Here is a 20,477-nt window from a genome sequence, read left to right on the forward strand (position 1 = left end):
CTACAGAGTGAGTTCTAGGATAGCCAGGGCTACAAAGAGAAACCTTGTCTGGAAAAACAAAAACAAACAAACAACAACAAAGATTTAAAAACGTTTCCCCAAACTTATACACTTGACAATAAATATTTATGCAATAGATCATATCAGAAATTTTTGCAAAGTATAATTTTACTCTAAATCCAAGACTGGTAGACACATGAAGATAAAGTCTCATTAGGAACATGATTTTCTTCTGAAATGACTGAGTTTGGGAAAACTGTTCCTCGAGGCCTCTTCCTACTGTGACACCAGGGCAAGGAAGTATTTCTGGCAAACAGGCTTCGGCAGAAGCTGCCACTTCCCTCAGTGTATGGCTGGCTTTGTTCAGGCCGAGGAATGCTGAGCCTTCCCCATGACATTCCCACCGAGACAGATGGGAGCGAGTGCACCCGCTCCTGCCCCTCATCAGCCCCTGGACAAATCCGAGATCACTATGGGGTTGCTAGGCAGTCTCTCAGGCTTCCGCGGTCTGAGTAAGGAGGTTCATGTTTTCTGTTGAAAACTGGCTAACATGAACGAACTTACACCTTCAAATGCTCTCTCCAGAATACGGTTCCAGCACGAGGACCCAGCACAGAGGATTCAAACATCCAGTTCGTTTTCACAAATAGGTCAGGTCAAGGAAGACCCAGAAATCTCTGGGGACACTACTACCATGACAGACAAGTTACAGTTTTTGTCAATGGAGGAGTGGTAGATTGAGAAGGAGCTGGCAGTCCTTGAACTGGCTGGATGTTCAGCACTGTCACACTGCATCCTAACCTTTACACACAAAGTGGACCTTGTGAGATGTGGTGACACACTGCTCTGCAGTGAGATGTGGTGACCCTGCTCTGCAGTCCTCCCTGCCATGAGAGAACACAGACAAACCAGTGGCACCACGGAAGGAGGGGTGCCAAGGGCAGGCTCCTCTAAGATCAAACCTAGGCAGTTTCTGGAAACTCCACGTCCAAATCCAAGAAATATATGTAAGGTTAAAAGTTAAACTGAGGGGGCTGGAGAGATGCTCTTCCAGAGGTCCTGGGTTCAATTCCCAGCACCCACATGGCAGCTCACAACTGTCTGGAATTCCAGTTCCAGGGGTCTGACAACCTCACAGACACACATGAAGGCAAATAAACAAATAGATCATTAAAAAAAAAAGTCAGGGGCTGGAGAGATGGCTCAGAGGTTAAGAGCACCAGCTGCTGTTCCAGAGGCCCTGAGTTCAATTCCCAGCACACCATCTAGGATGAGATCTGGTGCCCTCTTCTGGGCATGTAGGCATACATGCCGGAACACTGCATACATAATAAATAAAGAAAGAAAAAAAAAAAGTAAAACCGAGCACATACAAGAACATTTCAGAACATTCTACTTCCATTTGCTGACCGAGCCACTCCCTCGCTCTCTGGGGACACATGTGCCAGGGAGTGCACATGGAGGTCAGAGATGACCTCTGTCTACTCAGCTCTCTCAGTTGACTTTTATGTGTGTTCCAGGGTGGAGTTCAGGTCACCAGTCCTGCGTGGCAAGTGCTTCTACCCACTGAACCACCCTGTCAGCCTCCAAAGCAAGCGCCTCTTCCTTTTTTAAAGGATGTTTTTAAAGCCGTGCATGGTGGTACACGCCTTTAATCCCAGCCCCGGGGAGGCTGAGGGGGGTGATCTCTGTGAGCTCCAGGCCAGACAAGGCTGCACAGTGAGACCCTGTCTCAAAACAAAACAAAAAAAAAAAACCAAACCACACACACACTAAAATTTTCTACATTTTAGAAATTAAAACAAAAACTGACTTTAGAAGTATTTATGTTGAGCTGGAGAGATAGCTCAGCAGTTCGGAGCACTTTTTCTGGTCTCCAGAGGACCCAGGTTTGAATCTTGTATCCACAAATCTGTAACTCCAAGATCCGACACCCTCACAGACACACATGCAGGCAAAACACCACTGCACATAAACTAAAAATAAGTAATTATCTTTTACAAAGTATGTATGTCAAAGTATTCATCAGACAGTTGAAAATGAGACCTCTTCTACCTAAAGATAAACCCCAGGGACTTTTACTATTTACAATTCAAATCTCCCTGGCTCACCTTTCAGAGTCACTAAAAATCTTAATATTGTTTTTCTGTTTGTTTGCTTGTTTAGTTCTGAGATGGGGGGTCTCACTATGTAGCCCAAGCTAGCCTTGAACTCACAGAGGGCCTGAGCGTTAGAATTTGAAAGGAAAAAAAAAAATCAAATCACAAAACGCTATCACACTTGAATCATTCCATCTTTAAATTTTATGTGTATGGCTGCTCTGACTGCATGTCTGTCTGTGCATTACATGTGTGCATCACCTACAGAGGAAAGAAGAGGATGCTGTATCCCCTAGAACTAGTTAGTTACAAATAGCTGTGAGTGGTCACATGGGGACTGGGCATTGAACCCAAGTCCTCTGGAAGAGCATCCAGTGTTCTTAACCATTGAGCCATCTCTTTAGCCTCCTAAATCACTCCATTTCACAAAAGTAAATGGGTTTTCAGAAAAAAGAATTTGGTTTCAGTTTTGGTGGGGACAATGACAGATAAGTATGAAACGTTGAGATTATGAGATGGGGGAAACATGTCTGAAAGCTAGAGTAGAAGGCAGTGATGAAACCTTCCTACCTCACTGGCTCTCAAACAACAGCAGTGCACACCTTTCCCCGCAGCATTCTGGAGTCAGACACAAGCAGATCCCTAGAGTTCTAGACTAGTCTTTTCTATACATGAGTTCTGGGCTAGTGACGCCCTTTACACAAGGAAAGCCAAAGAAAATATAAAAACAAAACCAAACAAATACCTAAATAATACCTTCACAAATTTCACAAGAAAGTGTAAGAAGCAACTGGGCATGGTGGTATGTGTTTGAACATGAGCTACGCAGGAAGCAGAGGCAGGATGACCGTGAGCTTGAGGCCAGCTTGGCAAAACAGCGAGACACTGGCTCAAAAATAAATAAGCAGGGGATGAGAGATAGCTCACGGTTAAAAGCACAGGCTGCCTTTCCAGAGAACCTAGGGTGGTTCCCAGCACCCACATGGCAGCTCACAACTCTCTGTGACTCTAGTCTTGGGGATCTGACACCTTCTTCTGGCCTTAGCAGGAACCAGGCATTCATGTGGAACACATACACACAGGCAACTCAAATACATAAAGTAAAAATAAATAAGTAAAACTAAGTGTAAAAAGGATACTACCCTGTTAACACCTATTTATCACCAGGGATAGTCACGGATATGGTCCAAGACAGAGTATCACTAGATCAGGGAAACTGTAAGATGGAAATTTCTCAGTTCTATTTCTGATTTTGCTAACTAAAGTGCAAGATTACCCTAAGAATGCCTCTAGACCACCATTTACTTTTAAAACAAGAGCCTGGAAGAATTCCTGAGTCTTACTCCCACTATAACACCACAGTAAAGAAGTAGTGAGGGTGAAGTATTCATGTTTACGTGAGTCACTGACAGGGATATTTTGCGGATACTCACTTGGACACGTTGCCTACTACTATGGTTTTCTTTACAAAAAGCCGAGAAGTCTCATCTCCTGTGAGGTCGGCGTTCCGTAGTTCCCTTTTGTGGGAGCCACTAACACTCGAAGTGTCCTGAAAGAAATGACAATCATCATTTGTATCCATTTACGCAACATTCAAGAGGATAATGCTGTAACGAAGGCATGAATAAAGTAGCTCAGAATGTCTTGTCTTTTAGAAAACAGGTCTTACTGGGAATATGGGCATCAGCCACCACACCTGGAAGAGCAGACGTTTCAGATTTTTGTTTGTTAAATTTATGTTTTAGTTTATGAATGTTTTTGCTGGCATGTGTGTTTATTCACCGTGTGTGTGCCTGGTGCCCATGGAGGCCACAAGAGGGTGCAGGATCCCTGGTAACAAGCGTTATGATGGCTGTGAGCTGCCATGTTGAGGCTGGAACCAAACTCAGGTCAGTGCTCTAAACCACTCAGTCATCTCTCTAGTCTGTTTTTCTTTTTCTTAGAAAAGAATTTAGTGAGTCTAGGGATGTAGCTCAGTTGGTAGAATGCTGCTCTGGCTTGTACCAAGCCTTGGGTTCTGTCTCCAGCACTTCAAAGGTAAAGGGAGGAGAGAGAATACTGGACAAACACAAGGAAATCCACACGTTAAGAGTTCTGATTATAAGGTGTCAAACTGGGTTAATTTAGAAAAGGCCTTTCTGTTTTACTTTCTTCAATGGCGGACAAACGAATTTACAATAAAAACCACTTTTATGCAAAATAAACGAAATACTGATGACTGAATATACAGAAAACAACTGAACATTCCCTCTATTACAGAAGCGGTGGCTGGAAAATCGCTGATCTGACTTAATAGTGACTCTACACATAAATAGAAACACCAAATAACAGAGCGGCTTCAATCTAGGCAGTCATACTATCATAGCTGGGCACAGTGGCACGCACGCCTGTGATTCCAGCACTCGGAGGGAGAGGCAGGGGGATCACTACAAGTTCCAGACCAGCCTGGTCTACAGAATCAGTGCCTGGCCAGCCAGGGCCTCCCAGCAAATCTCCGTCAAGAAAAGAGCTGTGTATTTTGTTTTCTGTATGTCAAACTGCACCAGCCACCACTTAGACCACCATCGATCATTGAATAGGGAACTGCAACCCTTAAGGGTTCTTTTCCATCTCTAAGAAGGACCTCCATAGCTCTGCTGCACTCTGGAGCGCTATGTTCTAAAGTCAGAATGTCAAAACACACACACACAAACACACACACTCAACACACACACACACACACACACACACACACACACACACACACACACACACACACACACCAGAATGACAACCACATAAACTCAGCTGGGTATGATAGTTCACACCTATAACCCAGCATTCACAAGGCCAAGGAAGGAGGGTTCTGTTAGTTTGAGACCAGCCTGGCTATAGTGCAAGATGCCAAAAAAAAGAACTCAGTTTCTTAGTCAACCCTATACAATGATTTGATCTTGTAACATCACTACTTGGGAGCTGAGGCAAAAGATGCCTCAAGTTTTAGGCCAGCCTGTCCCAGGCCAGGCTAGAGACAAAGACCCCATCTCAAAGGACCAAAGATTCATTTCTCTGCTGTAAAAAAAAAAAAAAAAATCAAACAACTAATGTCCTAGAGTCCCCAGAAAAGAATGAGAAATATGCCACACCTAGTAAACAGTAGGTCCTTTCTCCCCTGGAGCCCAGCCCACTCCCATCCAGTGCTATACCCTTCCTGTGTTGCGGCTGGATCGCTGCTCCACCGTGCTTGAGAGTCTTTCCTCCATATCCATGTTGCTGTTATTGTCTTTGTCAGACAGGAAGTCATTTTGTTGAGACAGTGAGTCACTTTCAGAATGATTGGCAGATGGTGTTTCTGATCTCTGATTGGTAGGAGATGACGACCTAGAAGGTGATTCCAAAAATTTCTTGATAGCAGGGTGGTTAAAAGCCATCGTATCAAATGTCTTCAATCCCTAGAAAAATGAAAGAAGCAAACTTAATCAAATCCATCAAAACTGGTGAAAAATTGAACTCCTGAAAACTCCAAGTTACGTTTAAGATCATGTTAACAAGTCTTCAAAAATCTCTCCGAATCCAGGCTGGAGAGATGGCTCAGTCATTAAAGACTAGGCTCACACCAAAAAAGAAAAGAAAAGAAAAGAAAGGAAAAGAAAAGGAAAGGAAAGAAAAGAAGAAAGAAAGAAAGAAAGAAATTTTAAAGAAATTCTCTCCATATCATATTTTTTTTTTTCCGAGACAGGGTTTCTCTGTGTATTTTTGGTGCCTGTCCTGGATCTCGCTCTGTAGACCAGGCTGGCTTTGAACTCACAGAGATCCACCTGGCTCTGCCTCCTGAGTGCTGGGATTGAAGGCGTGTGTTGCCCCATATCCATAAATTCTTAAAACTAGCCTGTATCAACAAAACAAAAACTAGAGCAACAAATAATTATACAAAAATTCTACCACCAAAAGCCAACAATGAGCCAGGTGTGGTGGTGGCACATACCTGTGAAAACATCACTCAGGGGGCTGAGGCAGGAAAATCTGGACCACACTGGGCTACATGACAAGGAAACATTTGAAAGAGTTAAATAAGGTAGCTCGGATGGGAGTCTAGCTGAGAGTCTAGCATGCTCGAAGCCGGCACCACATAAATGCAGCATGGAAGAGCATGCCTGCAATCCTGGCATCCAGGAGGTGGAAGCAAGAAGCTCAGGAGTTCAAGATATGTGCCACCATCCCCAGCAAGATTTAATTTAAAAAGTACAAGCAGGGCGGTGGTGTCGTATGTCTTTAGTCACAGTGCTTGGGAGGCAAAGGCAGGAAGATTTCTGTGAGTTCAAGGCCAGCCTATTCTACAGAGTGAGTTCCCAGGACTGCCAGGGCTGTTAAACAGAGAAACCCTGTCTTAAAAAATGAAAAAAGAAATAATAATAAAAACAGAAAAATTTTATAAAATAAAAAGTACACAGAGCCAGGCCTTGTGGTTATATCCACAATCCCAAGACCTTTGGAATCTAAGTAGGGGAGAACATCTCCTTGAGTTCAAGGTCAGCCTCGTTTATTGAATGAGACTCTAGCTCAAAACAAAAATGAAAGTGTACAATATAAAAAATGACACCCACACAGGAGTTTAAAAAAACAACACACACACAACAGTGTTAGAAGCTTTAAAATCAGCACCGTACAATGTTTTCTCTCAGGCTAGTATGGAGGCCTAAGTTCAGCTCTTTTTAAAATGGTATTACTGGGTGTTCTTCCAGCTCTCATGTAGACAGCTCCCAACTCTAGCTCCAAGGAAATCCATCAGAGGGATGCCTCTGGCCTCCATTGACACCTGAACTCATGTGTACACACCCAGACACAAGCACACACAATTTATAAAATAAATCTCTTAAAAACAAAACAAAACAAACAACAACAAAAATCACCTCTATTATTGGCTGGGCATGGTGGCCCTACCTATAATCCCAGTACTTGGGAAGAAGAGGCAGGAGGATTGTAATTTCTAAGCCAGTATGAGCTATATAGCAAGATTTCAATTCAAGACACATACACAGAGCTACATAGTTATCAATCAAAAAAAAAAAACAAAAAACAAAAAAAACTGATCTGGTGTGGACACTAATGTTTTAAAATAAGAAATAGAGCTGATTAATTCAGTAACAGGGCTTTTCAGAGCTGTAAATGTGTGCTCCAAATTTAAGATAATTAAATGGCTAGCTAAAAAGTCCTTGAATGCTTGGTGTTTTTTTTTTTTTAATTTTTAGCCCAGGCTGGCCTCGAACTCGTGATCCTCCTGCCTCTGCCTCCTTCAGCAAATCCTACCGGAGTGCGCCACCATAACCAGTTTTTAAATTTTTAAAGATTTATTTATTTTATTTGTATGAGTGTTTTGCCTATGTACACACATGTGTACCATGTGAACGCCTGGTAGCTTCAGGGGACAAAAGAGGGTGCTGGATGCCCTAAAAGTGATGTTATTGACTTGCAAGCCACTGTGTAGATGCTAGGAACTGAACCCAATAGAAACCAACTGAACCATCTCTCCAGCCCAGCCCTTAGTAAATCTTAATCAGAACATCAGGAGATAAAATCTGTACATTTCTAGACTATCAAACACCAGATTCTCACTGCTAATGGTAAATCAACAAAAAACTAACCAGTTTTTCAAGCCGAGCAGCTATCATAGTAAGCCAATACTAAGTTATTTAATCCACAACATCAGAATTTTTGCTGGACCGGATAGTACAACTTCCACAAATTCATATCCACCCAGACTCTGTGGCTTTACTCAGAAATAGCCTGAGGGGCTGTGGGTATTGCTGAATTGCAGATTCCTATCATATGTGAGACCCTGGGGTCAGTCACAGGCTAACGCATGCTCAGAGAAGAGGAGGGTCAAAAAGGGTCTTTGTGGATGTAGATCAACTTAAAACAAGTCACACCAGACTGAAGCCAACCCCAACCCAGGACTAATATCCTTAAAGGAACCATAGACAGAGAAAACTCCAGGGAGACACCTAAGGGATAATGCTTTGCTTGCCCTGCCCCCTTCCCCATAGGGTTTCTCTGTGTAGCTCTGGCTGTCCTGAAACTCACTCTGTAGACCAGGTTAGCCTCGAACTCAGCTGTCTCCTGAGTGCTAGGATTAAAGGCATGTGACACTACTGTCCAGCTTATTTGGACATTTTTTATCTTACTGATCTTTTGCTTATACATTATGATCTCTAATTTTGTGTGTGTATGGGTAGTGTGTGAGTGTGTGAGTGTGTGTGTGTGTGTGTGTGTGTGTGTGTGTGTGTGTGTGTGTGTGTGTTTTTCACTGAGCTTAATACACAGCTGCCAGGAAAAAAATGTTTTATAGTGAGCATTGTAATGTTATGATGTCTAGAACTTACTTTTCAATGTTTTAGAAGAAAACAATATAATTTTAAATTGATGAATCTACATGGTATGCAAACATATTTATTTATATTTTTCTTATACTGAAAAACTATTCATTATAAAGTAGCATTTGGGCCAGGCGTTGGTGGAACATGTCTTTAATCCCGGCACTCCAGAGACAGAGGCAGCCGAATCTCTGAATTTGAGGCCAGTCTTTTCTACAGAGCAAGTTCCAAGACAGTCAGCGGTACACAGAGAAACCCTGTCTGGAAAAACAAATGAAAAGAACAAAGAGAAGTGGGATTTGGGAAGCATGCTGAGTAAGGCAAAGAGGAAGAGCTAGGGAGAGCTGCAGGGAGGTCTCCTAGGCAGCGAGGTCTGTCTCCCACCCGGATCTGAATAGCCTAGTATAACACTAGCAACCAGCAGGGACAGGACAGGACCACTGTTAACACAATGCCGATGATCTACGTTCCTCGGAAAGGCGGGCAGGCTCACTCAATTCCAAAAGTCAAGGTAAGAAATGTCTCAATGGTAGGGATCCAAACTGGCCTGACGTCCCCCCCCCCCCCCCAGACAAGGAAAATGGAGGCTTAGAACAGACTGGAGTGTGAGGAACACTTACCTCAGAAACCTTCAGGAGACCAGCAGAAGCGTAATAGTTTGCTACAATGCAGGCGCGGAGCTTGTCCATCATCCTTCGGGCTTCAATCAGTCGCTAAAAACAAGTGAGAGTTTAAACAGAAAAGTAACAACTTAAAATCCACAAAATAAAGGCAAACAACTGAAGCAGGAACCCAGCGACTCGAATCCCATCAATAAATAACTACTTTCTCCTAACTAAACTGGCAAAGGTAAAGGCTGGAGATGCAGCTCAGTGACTGAGTGCTGATGTGTATATTCAAAGCCCTGGAGTCTCTGCTTCTATCCCAGAGCACAATGGGGATGGGAACAGTGTGTGTGTGCTTCCCTAATCAGTAACGTCTTAAAAAATGACAAACAAAAACAGTGACACACATGGTGTGTGTGTGTGTGCACTTACTAACATATTCATTAAGAATAAAATACTGAGAACACTATCAAAAAGAATTATCTCTAGCCGGGCGGTGGTGGCGCACGCCTTTAATCCCAGCACTCGGGAGGCAGAGCCAGGCGGATCTCTGTGAGTTCGAGGCCAGCCTGGGCTACCAAGTGAGTTCCAGGAAAAGGCGCAAAGCTACACAGAGAAACCCTGTCTCGAAAAAACCAAAAAAAAAAAAAAAAAAAAAAAAAAAAAAAAAAAAAAAAAAAAAGAATTATCTCGGAGGCAGAGCCAGGCGGATCTTTGTGAGTTCGAGGCCAGCCTGGGCTACCAAGTGAGTTCCAGGAAAAGGCGCAAAGCTACACAGAGAAACCCTGTCTCGAAAAACCAAAAAAAAAAAAAAAAAAAAAGAATTATCTCAGGGATGGAAGTTCAAGTAGAACTTCTTATCTTTTATCCAATCTCTTTTTTTTTTTTTTTTTTTTTTTTTTTTTTTTTTTTGAGAAAAAGACTCATGTACCCCAGGCTGGCTTCAAGCTCCCTATGCAGCTGAGGATGACCTTAAAGGTGTGGTCCTCCTGTCCCCTACCTCCCACATCCTGAAATTAGAGGTGTGTGCTCAGCCCTCAGCAGGGTAACTTTCTGTTTGTTTCGAGACAGGGTCTCAATATGCAGTCTTGGCTGTCCTAGAACTCAATATGGAGACCAAGTTGTCCTAGAACTCAGAGATCCATCTATCCCTGCCTCTAGAGTGCCAGGATTAAAGATGTGTGCCATCATGTCCAGCAATGGGAAAGTTTTTGAAACTTTATCAAATACTCTTTTCCCTCCATAAATTCAGTTTTTTCAATTTATCATAATTATACCTGGTCAATGACGTCGATCTCATGTTCCTTATTCTTCATTTCAAGAGCAAACTGCTCCTTAATAATAGTCTCAATTTTCTGCACAGCTGCATCTCGAGCTACACAAAGAACACAAGGATACCAAATTAATCAGTAGCTACCTTGATTTAAATCAGCAGTTGTAGAAACCCAAGGAACAGAAACTGCTTTCGGCTCATGGAACAGTATCTTTCGCAAACACACAGAAGTACACAGCTGTATAATCTGTTCTTAAATGGTTCTGAAAGAAAAATATGTTCCTTTTCATCTGCACGAAACTACGTAGGATGGGGAAGCAAGAGGCAAGCCAAAAACAAAATACCATGTAATAGGTCTTAAATAAAGTTAATAAAAAGATACTTTTATTTGTTGTTCGTGTGTGTGTGTGTTTGTGTGTGTGTGTGTGTGTGTGCGCGCGCGCGCGCGAGTGCAGGTGTGTGCTCTTGCTCTCTCTCTCCCCCTACCCTCCCCCTTGCTCTGTGGAGGCCAGAAGAGGGTGTCCGATACTCTGGAGCTGGACTTATAGGAGTTGCCCAATATAAGTGCTTGGAACAGAACTCTACTCCTCTGGAAGAGCAGCAAATGCTCTTAACTGCTGAGCCACCTTTCCAGTCTCCAATATATATATACAATTTTTTATGTCGGATTAAGAGAATCATAAGTCGCCGGGCAGTGGTGGCGCACGCCTTTAATCCCAGCACTCGGGAGGCAGAGCCAGGTGGATCTCTGTGAGTTCGAGGCCAGCCTGGTCTCCAAAGCGAGTACCAGGAAAGGCGCAAAGCTACACAGAGAAACCCTGTCTCGAAAAACCAAAAAAAAAAAAAAAAAAAGAGAATCATGAGTCAAAATATTAATATAATTGACAATTTGCTTTTCAACAGATTACATAATAATACTTCTGAACCTTAAATCTCCTCTAGCAGCTACCAGCAGGGTTAGACTAGATCAGTGTTTTCCAAATTCCCATGATTCATGTATGACCCTCAAGATTGATATTACATCTAATTTGAAAATGTTTCCAAAAGTCCATGTGCTCAAAGCTTGGTCCCCAGCTGCCAGCGATATTGGGAGGTTTTAGCAAGTCTAGGTGTGGCCTAGTTGGAGGAAGGAAGTCCATGCCTTGAAGGATATATCTCATCCTAAGGCCCTGTGGCTCACTCTTTCTCTTTCAGCCTCTGAACTATTGTAGAGTGAACAGCCTCCACTACTACAAGGGTACCCTGCCTGACATCAGGCCCAGAGCAACGGCCGGCCACCCTTGGACAGAAACCTTTGCAAACAAGAGTCAAGAGTCCTCTCCTTTGACATTTGACAGCTAACACAGAAGTGAAACATTTAATGAGCACAATTAATACTTTAATATCTTACCTATTTAAGCAACAGTACCCATGAGATAACCTGATAAGGTCATTCTTATTTCTATATACATGAAAATATGAAGCTATAAAAACCTTCACCTATGTATCACCTACAATCACCTCATGTGGTTATGCCATATAAGAGACATCAAAAAACTTTGATTTTGTATTATTATTTTTAAATAATTATTTTATTTTTAATTATGTGTTTCTGTGTGTGAGTGCAGATGCCCATGGAGGCCAAAGAGGGCATCGACTTCCCTAAGCTGGAGTTATAGGCTGCTGTGAGCCAACTGACATGGATGCTGGGAACCAAACTTGGATCCTCTGTAGGAGCTTGGAGCTGGAATGATGGCTCAGCAGTTAAGAGCACTGACTACTTTTGCAGAGGACCCGAGCTTGATTCCTAGCACCCACATGGCAGCTAACAATCTCCATCTCCTGTAACTCCAGTTTCAGGGGCTCCAACACCCTCCTTTGGTCTGCACAGGCAACGCATGTGCACGGCACACAGACATACATGCAGGCACAACACCATATACATGAGATATTTTTTAAAAAGCCAAGAAATGAGTGGGGCAGTGGTGCACACCTTTTATCCCAGCACTGGGAAGGCAGAGTAATATCTCTGAGTTCAAGGCCATCCTGGTCTAGAGATTGAGTTCCAGGACAGCCAGGGCTACACAGAGAAACCCTGTCTCTAAATAAATACATAGATAAATAAATAAATATCTTAAGATCAGGTGCAGTGGTTCACAATTTTAATCACAACACTCAGGAGGTCAGGTCAATCTCTGTGAGTTCGAGGCCAGCCTGGTCTACAGAGTGAGTTCCAGGACAGCCAGAGCTACATAATAGAGACCTTGTCTCAAAAAACCCAAAGGGGGGAAATTAAAAAACAACAACAACAAAAAGACAGAGAGGTATGCACTCAACCACTAAGCCATCTCTCCAGATGCCGAAACTCTGATTTTAGGGCATATGCAACAACAGCTAAGACGTACAGCTTGCTTTCCCTCCAGACTACTTGACATGCTCCTGCGGGACCCCCTCCTTGTGTGTGCCATCTGGTGTACCGCAGAGCACTGGCTAGCCCTCACATATCCTTCAGCTTGTGTACGATGACATATTCACGTAGATCCTGTAAGTCCTGTGCATAGGCAAATGTCAGCGGGCTGAGTCTCAAAGCAACTCAATGTCTACCTGAACTCTCAATTGCTTTATGCCGCTTATTTGGAAGGGCCACAGACACATCCTCATAATCAGGGTCGGTTTCTTTAATGGTTCGCTTGATTCCAGACATGGTGACATTCAATTCTTCACTGTGAAGCAATAACAAACACATTAATAGTACTGTGAAATACTGGCATGTATAAATGTTTACGTACATACACAAAGGTAATAAACAAACACTACAAAATACTGGTACTTATAAGCCTGTGTACACGCAAGCTAAACATGCCTGGTCTGAAAAGCTTGAATCCAGAAATGTTTCAACCTTACGAATTTTAGATCTTCTAGTTAGGGATGCTCAATCAACTCTTGGTGTTTGTATATACTCAGCCAACATTAAATCTAACATTAAGTTTCTAAAAATATCAGCACAGTTATTTGTTAAAAAGCCCAGATTTCGCTTTCAAGAGAAAAATTCTTTAACAAAGTTGCACATTGATTCATTGCTCACAATTCTTTTTTTTCTTCCTTTGTTTTTTATTTTATTTTATTTTGAAATAGGGTCTATGTATCCTTAGCTGTCCTGAACCTCAATGTAGAACAGGCTGACCTTGAACTCAGGGAACTTCCTGCCTCTGCCACTGTCTCCCAAGTACTGGGATTAAAGACATATGCCACCATGACCCTGTTGACACTTTTCAAAAAGAGTCTACCTTTCACAGAAGTGTCATATATATAAATAATAAATCAAACTGTGATAAAAGCAGTGTTAAGCTTACAGTGCTGTGTAATTCACAAAGCTTTAAGCATATTTCAAAGCATGAACAAGTATAATTCAGGGCTCATCCCAATATGCAAACCCTACCTCTGATACTTCTACAGCGCTTGCTACGGCAGTTACTCAAATAATCCCTGATCTTTTAGTAGTATTTATAATAAACACAACTGTGGACTTATAAAACTACTGAACAACTTTGCAGTATGGGTAAATAAGCCAGCCTTCCATATAAATGCTTGAATAAAACAATCCCACAAATCCTCTAATTTTACAATGTTTCATATATTAGCCTACATGTGGCTACTTAAATTTAAAACTAAATTGATTAAGAGATCCAGGACAGGCACCAAAACTACACAGGGAAACCCTGTCTTGAAACCCTCCCCACCCCACCCCCAAAAAAAAACCACTAAATTGATTAAATTTAAATAAAGTGGGGTTGGAGATGGCTCTGCAGTTAAGGGCACTGGCTGCTCTTCCAGGGGACCTAGGTTGGATTCCCAGCACCAACGGCAGCTCACAACCATCTGAAACTCCAGTTTCAGAGGATCTAACTCCCTCTTCTGACCTCCACAGGCACCAGGCATGCATGTGGTTCACAGATGACACACACACTAAAATGAAACACATTCATAAATAAACAAAATTAAATATAACACAAAACTTAGTAGTTGTTGTTGTTTTTTCTCCCACAGTGCAATTTTGACATTCCCTGTGCTCAACAGCAACCAGAAGCTAGTCACTGCTGGAGTGGGCAGCACAGACAGGGACGTTCCCAGCCTTGTGATAACATCTGCTGGACAGTGTTCCTCTTCTAAATTGTTTCAAAACATGAGCCAGCTTAAGAAATATTGTACTGTTCAACAGAAACATAGTAGCAGTCACATAAAGATTTTTGAATTTTTAGTAGCCACATTTTAAGAAAAATAGGTAAAAGTAGTTGATCTTATCTAACCTAGTATATCCAAAATACTACCATCTCACTTAATACCCAACATAAACAATTCAGTACTGCGATTTCACACTGCTGTACTTTCCCCAGTCTTTGAGATCTGATTGTTTTGTGCGTGCAAATCTCGTCTTAATTTGCATTAGACATTTCAAAGACTCAGTTGGCAGGCTGAGGCTGGTGGCTGCCTTAGTGGGCATTCTGAATCACTAATGAGCAAGTAAGAAAACAGGTGTGGGTGGGGGGGTTGGAACTCAATGGCAGAGCAAGGCAAAGGGGGACAGGAAGTGCAGAACATGTGGATCCCTACTGTGATGACTTAAGAACACAGAAGACTGATTCCTGAGTCCCAAACGGGTGCTCTACCACTAAGATGAACTTAGCCAAACACACACTATTTCTTGGGGTGTCTGTTTTAAACCAAGGCAAGTGAGGTGGAATATATCCATATACCTAACACTAAGGAGGTGGATCACTAGATCAAGGCCAGCCCAGGCAACACAATAAGACTCTGAATCAAAAAAGAAAAAATAAGGGGAGGGGGCTTAAAAACCATAACGATCTTAAGAACATGAGGCTGGAATCCATACTGCTTGGGTCTCGCAGATACTGACAGGTACCCGACTGGGACACTGCTGAGCCCCAGCCAGCAGACTCCCTGTATCACATCTCACCTGGGAAGTGAGTTGACAGCAGAAGGCCCCCCCCCCCCCCCCACCCACCGTGTTCTCCACCCTGTCCCTTGCTTCCTGCCAGGAACCAAAACGCATCCCGAAAAGTGTAAGATGTCGCAGGAGACAGGCTCAGTGGCTGCGGTGCTGGCTGTTCTTCCAGAAGACCAGGCTTCGAGTCCCAGCACCTGACCCACATGGTGGCTAACCAGTCTCTAACTCCAGTTCCAGAGGGGTCACCGTCCTCCTCCCCCCCGGCCTCCACAGGCACTGCACAAACACACGTGCAGACAAAAACGTCCACACACATAAACAACACTAAACCTAAAAAAATAAAGTCCAAGTGCCTCCCTCCTTCACCGTGTGAGAGAGACTCTCAGATGCTGGGGCCTGAACTCCCTTGGAGGACTCCACCCTGTCTGTCTGTCCACGGTGTTAATGACCTCTCAAATAAACTCCTTATTCCCCAGTAATCCCTCTCAGTGTCTTCTTGAACTGTCCACCCCAATCTAAGACCTAACAAAAGGGGCCAAACTACTTATTTTGTGTGGAAATGCCTTAAAATACAAGACAGTAAAATTTACCCAGTTCATTTTTTCCACTCAAAAACTATTTTTAAATGCTGTGTTCGTTTAAAGGTAAGACAAAAACATCAATTTAAAAGCACTTTAGCTCTTCATTTAGTCCTTATAGTAAGAACAAAACAAACACAGAAGGCCTGCTGTGGTGCCTCTAATTACAGCACTCTGGAGTGGAGACTTCAACGCCAGCCTCAGCTACATTATCAAGTTGGGGGGCCAACCTAAGATTCAAACACCATGATGGGGTGGAGAGATGGCTCAGCAGATAAGGGCCCTGTGTGCTGGTCCACAGGACCTGAGTCTCATTCCAGCTCCCACATGGTGGCTTGCACTGTAGCTTGAGTTTTCCTGCCTGGCCCACAGTCAGGGCAAATCTCAAGCTACAAATGGCGTCCAACGTGGTGGCAAGAGTTTCCACCTAAAACCTGAGAAAAGATTCTAAAATGGAGCTAAAAACAGTTCCTAATTGTCTCTCTCAAATGAGCGGCAGCTGCCGGTTTGAGCTACTGGCAGGTTCCTAGTGTGTGTGCTCGACCTGCAGTATGGCGGGAATGAGGCCTCTGCAAGTGGCACATTAAGCTGCGTGGTGGATTTAGCCTTTGCTAGTACAAAACAAAAAAAGAGTATTTTGGGCTACACACTGCTTGGATAAAAGCATAGACCCACGATAGCTCCCAGAGCTGGCGGTAAATGTAGCCATGTTGGAAAGCTGAGGTGGGCGGAGCCAGCAGCCACAGCTGCTGCAGTTTAAAGCAATAGCTTCACAATAAGACAGATTCAGATGTAATAGTTTACAATGTGTGTAAAATATACGTAGGCTTGAAAGAGACAAAAAAAAGATGATATATACAGTTATATAAACAAATACATAGTTTTAAAAAATAAAGTTTTTAAAGACAGTAAAATTAATATAAAAAAATAAGCCACGTAAAGATGAATATTACACAGAGAATCTGGATTGTGTTGTCTTTGGGATTTTTTTTTTTTTTTTTTTGGTTTTTCGAGACAGGGTTTCTCTGTGTAGCTTTGCGCCTTTCCTGGAACTCGCTTTGGAGACCAGGCTGGCCTCGAACTCACAGAGATCCGCCTGGCTCTGCCTCCCGAGTGCTGGGATTAAAGGCGTGCGCCACCACCGCCCGGCCTGTCTTTGGGATTTTTAACTGCAGAAAAACATTTAATTGTAAAAGCTGTTGAGTTATGCCAAAATGTATATTTTAAAGATACCTTGACTTCAAAATTTGGATCTAAGGATGTGTTGCCTTGGAAAGGAGGCTCTGCTTTTGTTCCCACAGAAGGCCAGAGGCTATGGATTTGTTCCAGATTAAGATCACATCAGGTTTGACCAGCCAAGACCCCCTGAAAGGTCTCCGATGACACCATGGCCCAGATGATCCAACATCCAGAATGGTTTGAAGGCAACTGGCTCAGACGATACAGCCTCATGGACTATTCCATAATCCTAAAATTTTCTTTGTATCCCCATAAGATACAGCGCCCCCCTCCAGCAGGAAGTAGTAAGAGAAGCTACGCCCAAATTCCCAAATTATATGTAATTTTACTTTGTCAAGGTTAAAACCTTCCTTTTTGAAAAAAACAGGGGGGGAAAGTGCTGTGGGATGGTCTGTATGGCAAATGTGTTGCTCTGATTGGTCAATAAATAAAACACTGATTGGCCATTGGCTAGGCAGGAAGTATAGGCGGGACAAGGAGGAGAATAACGCTGGGAAGTGGAAGGCTGAGTCAGAGAGACACTGCCAGCCGCCACGATGACAAACAGCATGTGAAGATGCCGGTAAGCCACGAGCCATGTGGCAAGGTATAGATTAATGGAAATGGATTAATTTAAGCTGTAAGAACAGTTAGCAAGAAGCCTGCCACGGCCATACAGTTTGTAACCAATGTAAATCTCTGTGTTTACTTAGTTGGGTCTGACGGCTGTGGGACTGGCAGGTGAGAGAGATTTGTCCTGTGGGCCAGGCAGGAAAACTCAAGCTACATTGCACTGTCTGTAGCTCCAGGTCCAGAGGATCTGAGGCCATCTTCTGGCCTCTACTGGCACGGGGGTGGGGGTGGGGGCCCAAATAGTGCAGAGACATACAGACAAAACACTCATACACATAAAATAACAATAAAAATAAGAGTAAACAGAAAACCAAGAGAGAGGTGCTCCAGAGCACTGAACTTATTCCAGAGACAGTCATCTGATTCACACCAGAGTGAGTCATTATATGACAGATACATAAATCCTGGATAACAATTTGTATTTTATAGAATTTCTGTCTTGGGTAGTAACACTAAATTTTGAAATATTCAAAAAGCATGCCGCATGTATGAACGTCCTACCATGTAAAGTTCGTTCAGAACCATGAGGTGCATGCTGTAATTTAGAACAGAAGTACTTCTGGAAGGTCTGGAATTTTTTTATTACTTTTTCAAAGTTAGTAAAAAGAGGGGCTAGGTAGGGACGCAGCTCAGTTGGCAGGGTGCTTGCCCAGCATGCATGAAGCTCTGGGTTCAACCTCCAGCAGTACATTCAAACAAACCAGCAGACGGCAGACACTTGCAATCACAGTACTCAAGTGAAGGAAGGGCCATCCTGGGCTACACAGTGAGTTCAAGGCCAGCCGGGACTCCCTGAGAACCTGCCTCAAAAGACGGACATATAGTCAGAAAGTCTTTGGTTTGTGATTAGTCAATCTGAGAGTATCCTTGGTGATATAAAGAAAAAAAACAAACCTAAAAAAAAAAAAAATCAAGATGCCCAATTTATTTTTATTACGTATAAACGTGGTGGGGAGGAGCATAACCACATGAGTGCAGGTGCCTAAGAGGCCAGAGGCTCTGGATCCTCCAGAGCTGGTTAACAGGCTGCCATGTGGGTGCTGGAAACTGAACCAAGGTCCCCTAGAAAAACAGCCAGTACTCTAACTGTTCAACAGTCTCTCCAGTCACTAATTTCCTACAAATAAGACCAAACAACAAGACCCAAAAATCTACTCGCAGAGGTCAATAAATCCCAGCAGACCTTCAAACCTGTTCCTGAACCATACCATTTCCTCAATGGTCACCTAACTTCTGGAAGTGTGCCAAAAGCCCATGGCATTCTCTGTCAAGACAAGCCAGGCGGAGTATCATCTTCACCTGTTCATAATGTGTAGTGTCCTCCCACTTCCCAAATGATCACAAAAATAATCCTCCCTAGAAAGACGTGTGAAGAGGACAGGGAAGTTCACTAAAAACAGACCACTGTTGTTTTATTCTCTCTCCAAGGATAAAGTAAAACCATGCCTTTGCTGTACAAACTGAGGTGAGAAGGGAGACGTGAACAATCTAAGAGAGGACTGGTAAGGAAGAACCCACCATTGAGTTCATTTATACCCAGGTAATTTGCTAAATTGAGAACTCAGAATGAGCCGGGCAGTGGTGGAGCACACCTTTAATGCCAGCATTCGGGAGGCAGAGCCAGGTGGATCTCTGTGAGTTTGAGGCCAGCCTGGTCTACAAAGCAAGTTCCAGAACAGCCAGAGCTTCACAGAGAAACCCTGTCTCAAAAAATAAAACAACAACAAACAAAATCCCAAAAACCTTGGAATGAAGCTTCCCACATTCATTTTAAAGTATATTTAAATTTCAGCTAAACATTAAGAGTTAGCAATTATCCTGCAGTTTTTAGAATAATTCAGGTCTGTTTCTGTCTAGCAAAAACCATAAATACTGTAGTAAATTACAGCCAAGGTTAGGCACATTTGCGGAGGCATATTCCCTTACATGGGAGTATAACTGTGTAATTAAGTATTGTTCTTCTTTTACATTTTGGATTTATGGAAAGGACATTCAAGCAGGTTTTTGCTTTGTCTTGTTTTTGAGCAAGGTCTCACTATGTAGCCCTAGCTGGCCTGGGACTCTGAAATCTGCCTGCCTTGGCGTCCTGAGTTCTGGGATTAAAGGCATAAGACCCACAGTTCTTAGATACGAGTCAGTTCAACTCAGAAACAAAGTGTTTACTAATCCTAAACTTTCAATCAGTTGAAACTGGAAGGAATACTAAGATGGGGATGTAAATCTTTCATTCTCCTGGTTTGTCTGTGGAAGTGGATTTACTGAACCAAAATCAAATACACAAATAAATGAAATGCTGGGACTAAAAAAAAACCATTTCTGTCATCTATACCTCCAACTTAATTTCTTCCCACCATAACTCCAAAGAATCAAGCCCAGGGCCTCACATGGCAGACTAAGTGTGTTATCACACATCTCTGGCCTCCAACTTAGTTTTTAATCTCACCAAAACAACATCACCATAGAAAGCAAATGTTGCCAATTTAAACTTAAAAAATAAATATAAAAATAATTATTTTCATAAACAATACCATGAAACAAACGTTACCACTTAAACCAATCCTGTTCATTTAAATATCACGAACAAGTGAGTTCTGACAATGGTAACATTCATTTAGTGGTCTACACTTTTAAAATATAAAAAATGCAGGGCAGAACGGTGCATATCTGTAATCCTAGATGTAGGAGGCAGAGGACTGCTGAAAGTTCATGAACAGCTTTATCTATAGTGTGAGCTCTAGGCCATGAAGAGACACACAGCAAGACCCTGTGTCGAAAC

At 42.8% G+C, this 20,477-nt stretch overlaps 1 protein-coding gene across 8 annotated transcripts in view; it reads right to left on the reverse strand.

Annotated features, from left to right (window-relative positions):
- Positions 1-20,477, reverse strand: part of Yeats2 (YEATS domain containing 2) — a 103,975-nt gene that overhangs the window by 76,262 nt on the left and 7,236 nt on the right. For 7 of the 8 annotated variants that reach the window (XR_008218704.1, XR_008218703.1, XM_052740190.1 and 4 more), the window contains 5 exons: positions 12,911-13,029; positions 10,332-10,429; positions 9,070-9,162; positions 5,285-5,530; positions 3,533-3,648 (listed from right to left, as the gene is read on the reverse strand). Coding sequence is in view for 6 of the 8 variants with exons in the window: in XM_052740195.1 (XP_052596155.1) it covers positions 3,533-3,648; positions 5,285-5,530; positions 9,070-9,162; positions 10,332-10,429; positions 12,911-13,029 (672 nt within the window). In the remaining 2 variants the exon portion in view is untranslated. Of the gene's footprint in view, positions 1-3,532; positions 3,649-5,284; positions 5,531-9,069; positions 9,163-10,331; positions 10,430-12,910; positions 13,030-20,477 lie in introns of those variants that run through there. The other variant, XM_052740193.1, reaches the window with a different exon arrangement.

The sequence above is a fragment of the Peromyscus californicus genome, unplaced genomic scaffold, assembly GCF_007827085.1.
Source record: "Peromyscus californicus insignis strain IS unplaced genomic scaffold, ASM782708v3 Scaffold_16__1_contigs__length_79575227, whole genome shotgun sequence".
Classification (NCBI taxonomy): domain Eukaryota; kingdom Metazoa; phylum Chordata; class Mammalia; order Rodentia; family Cricetidae; genus Peromyscus; species Peromyscus californicus.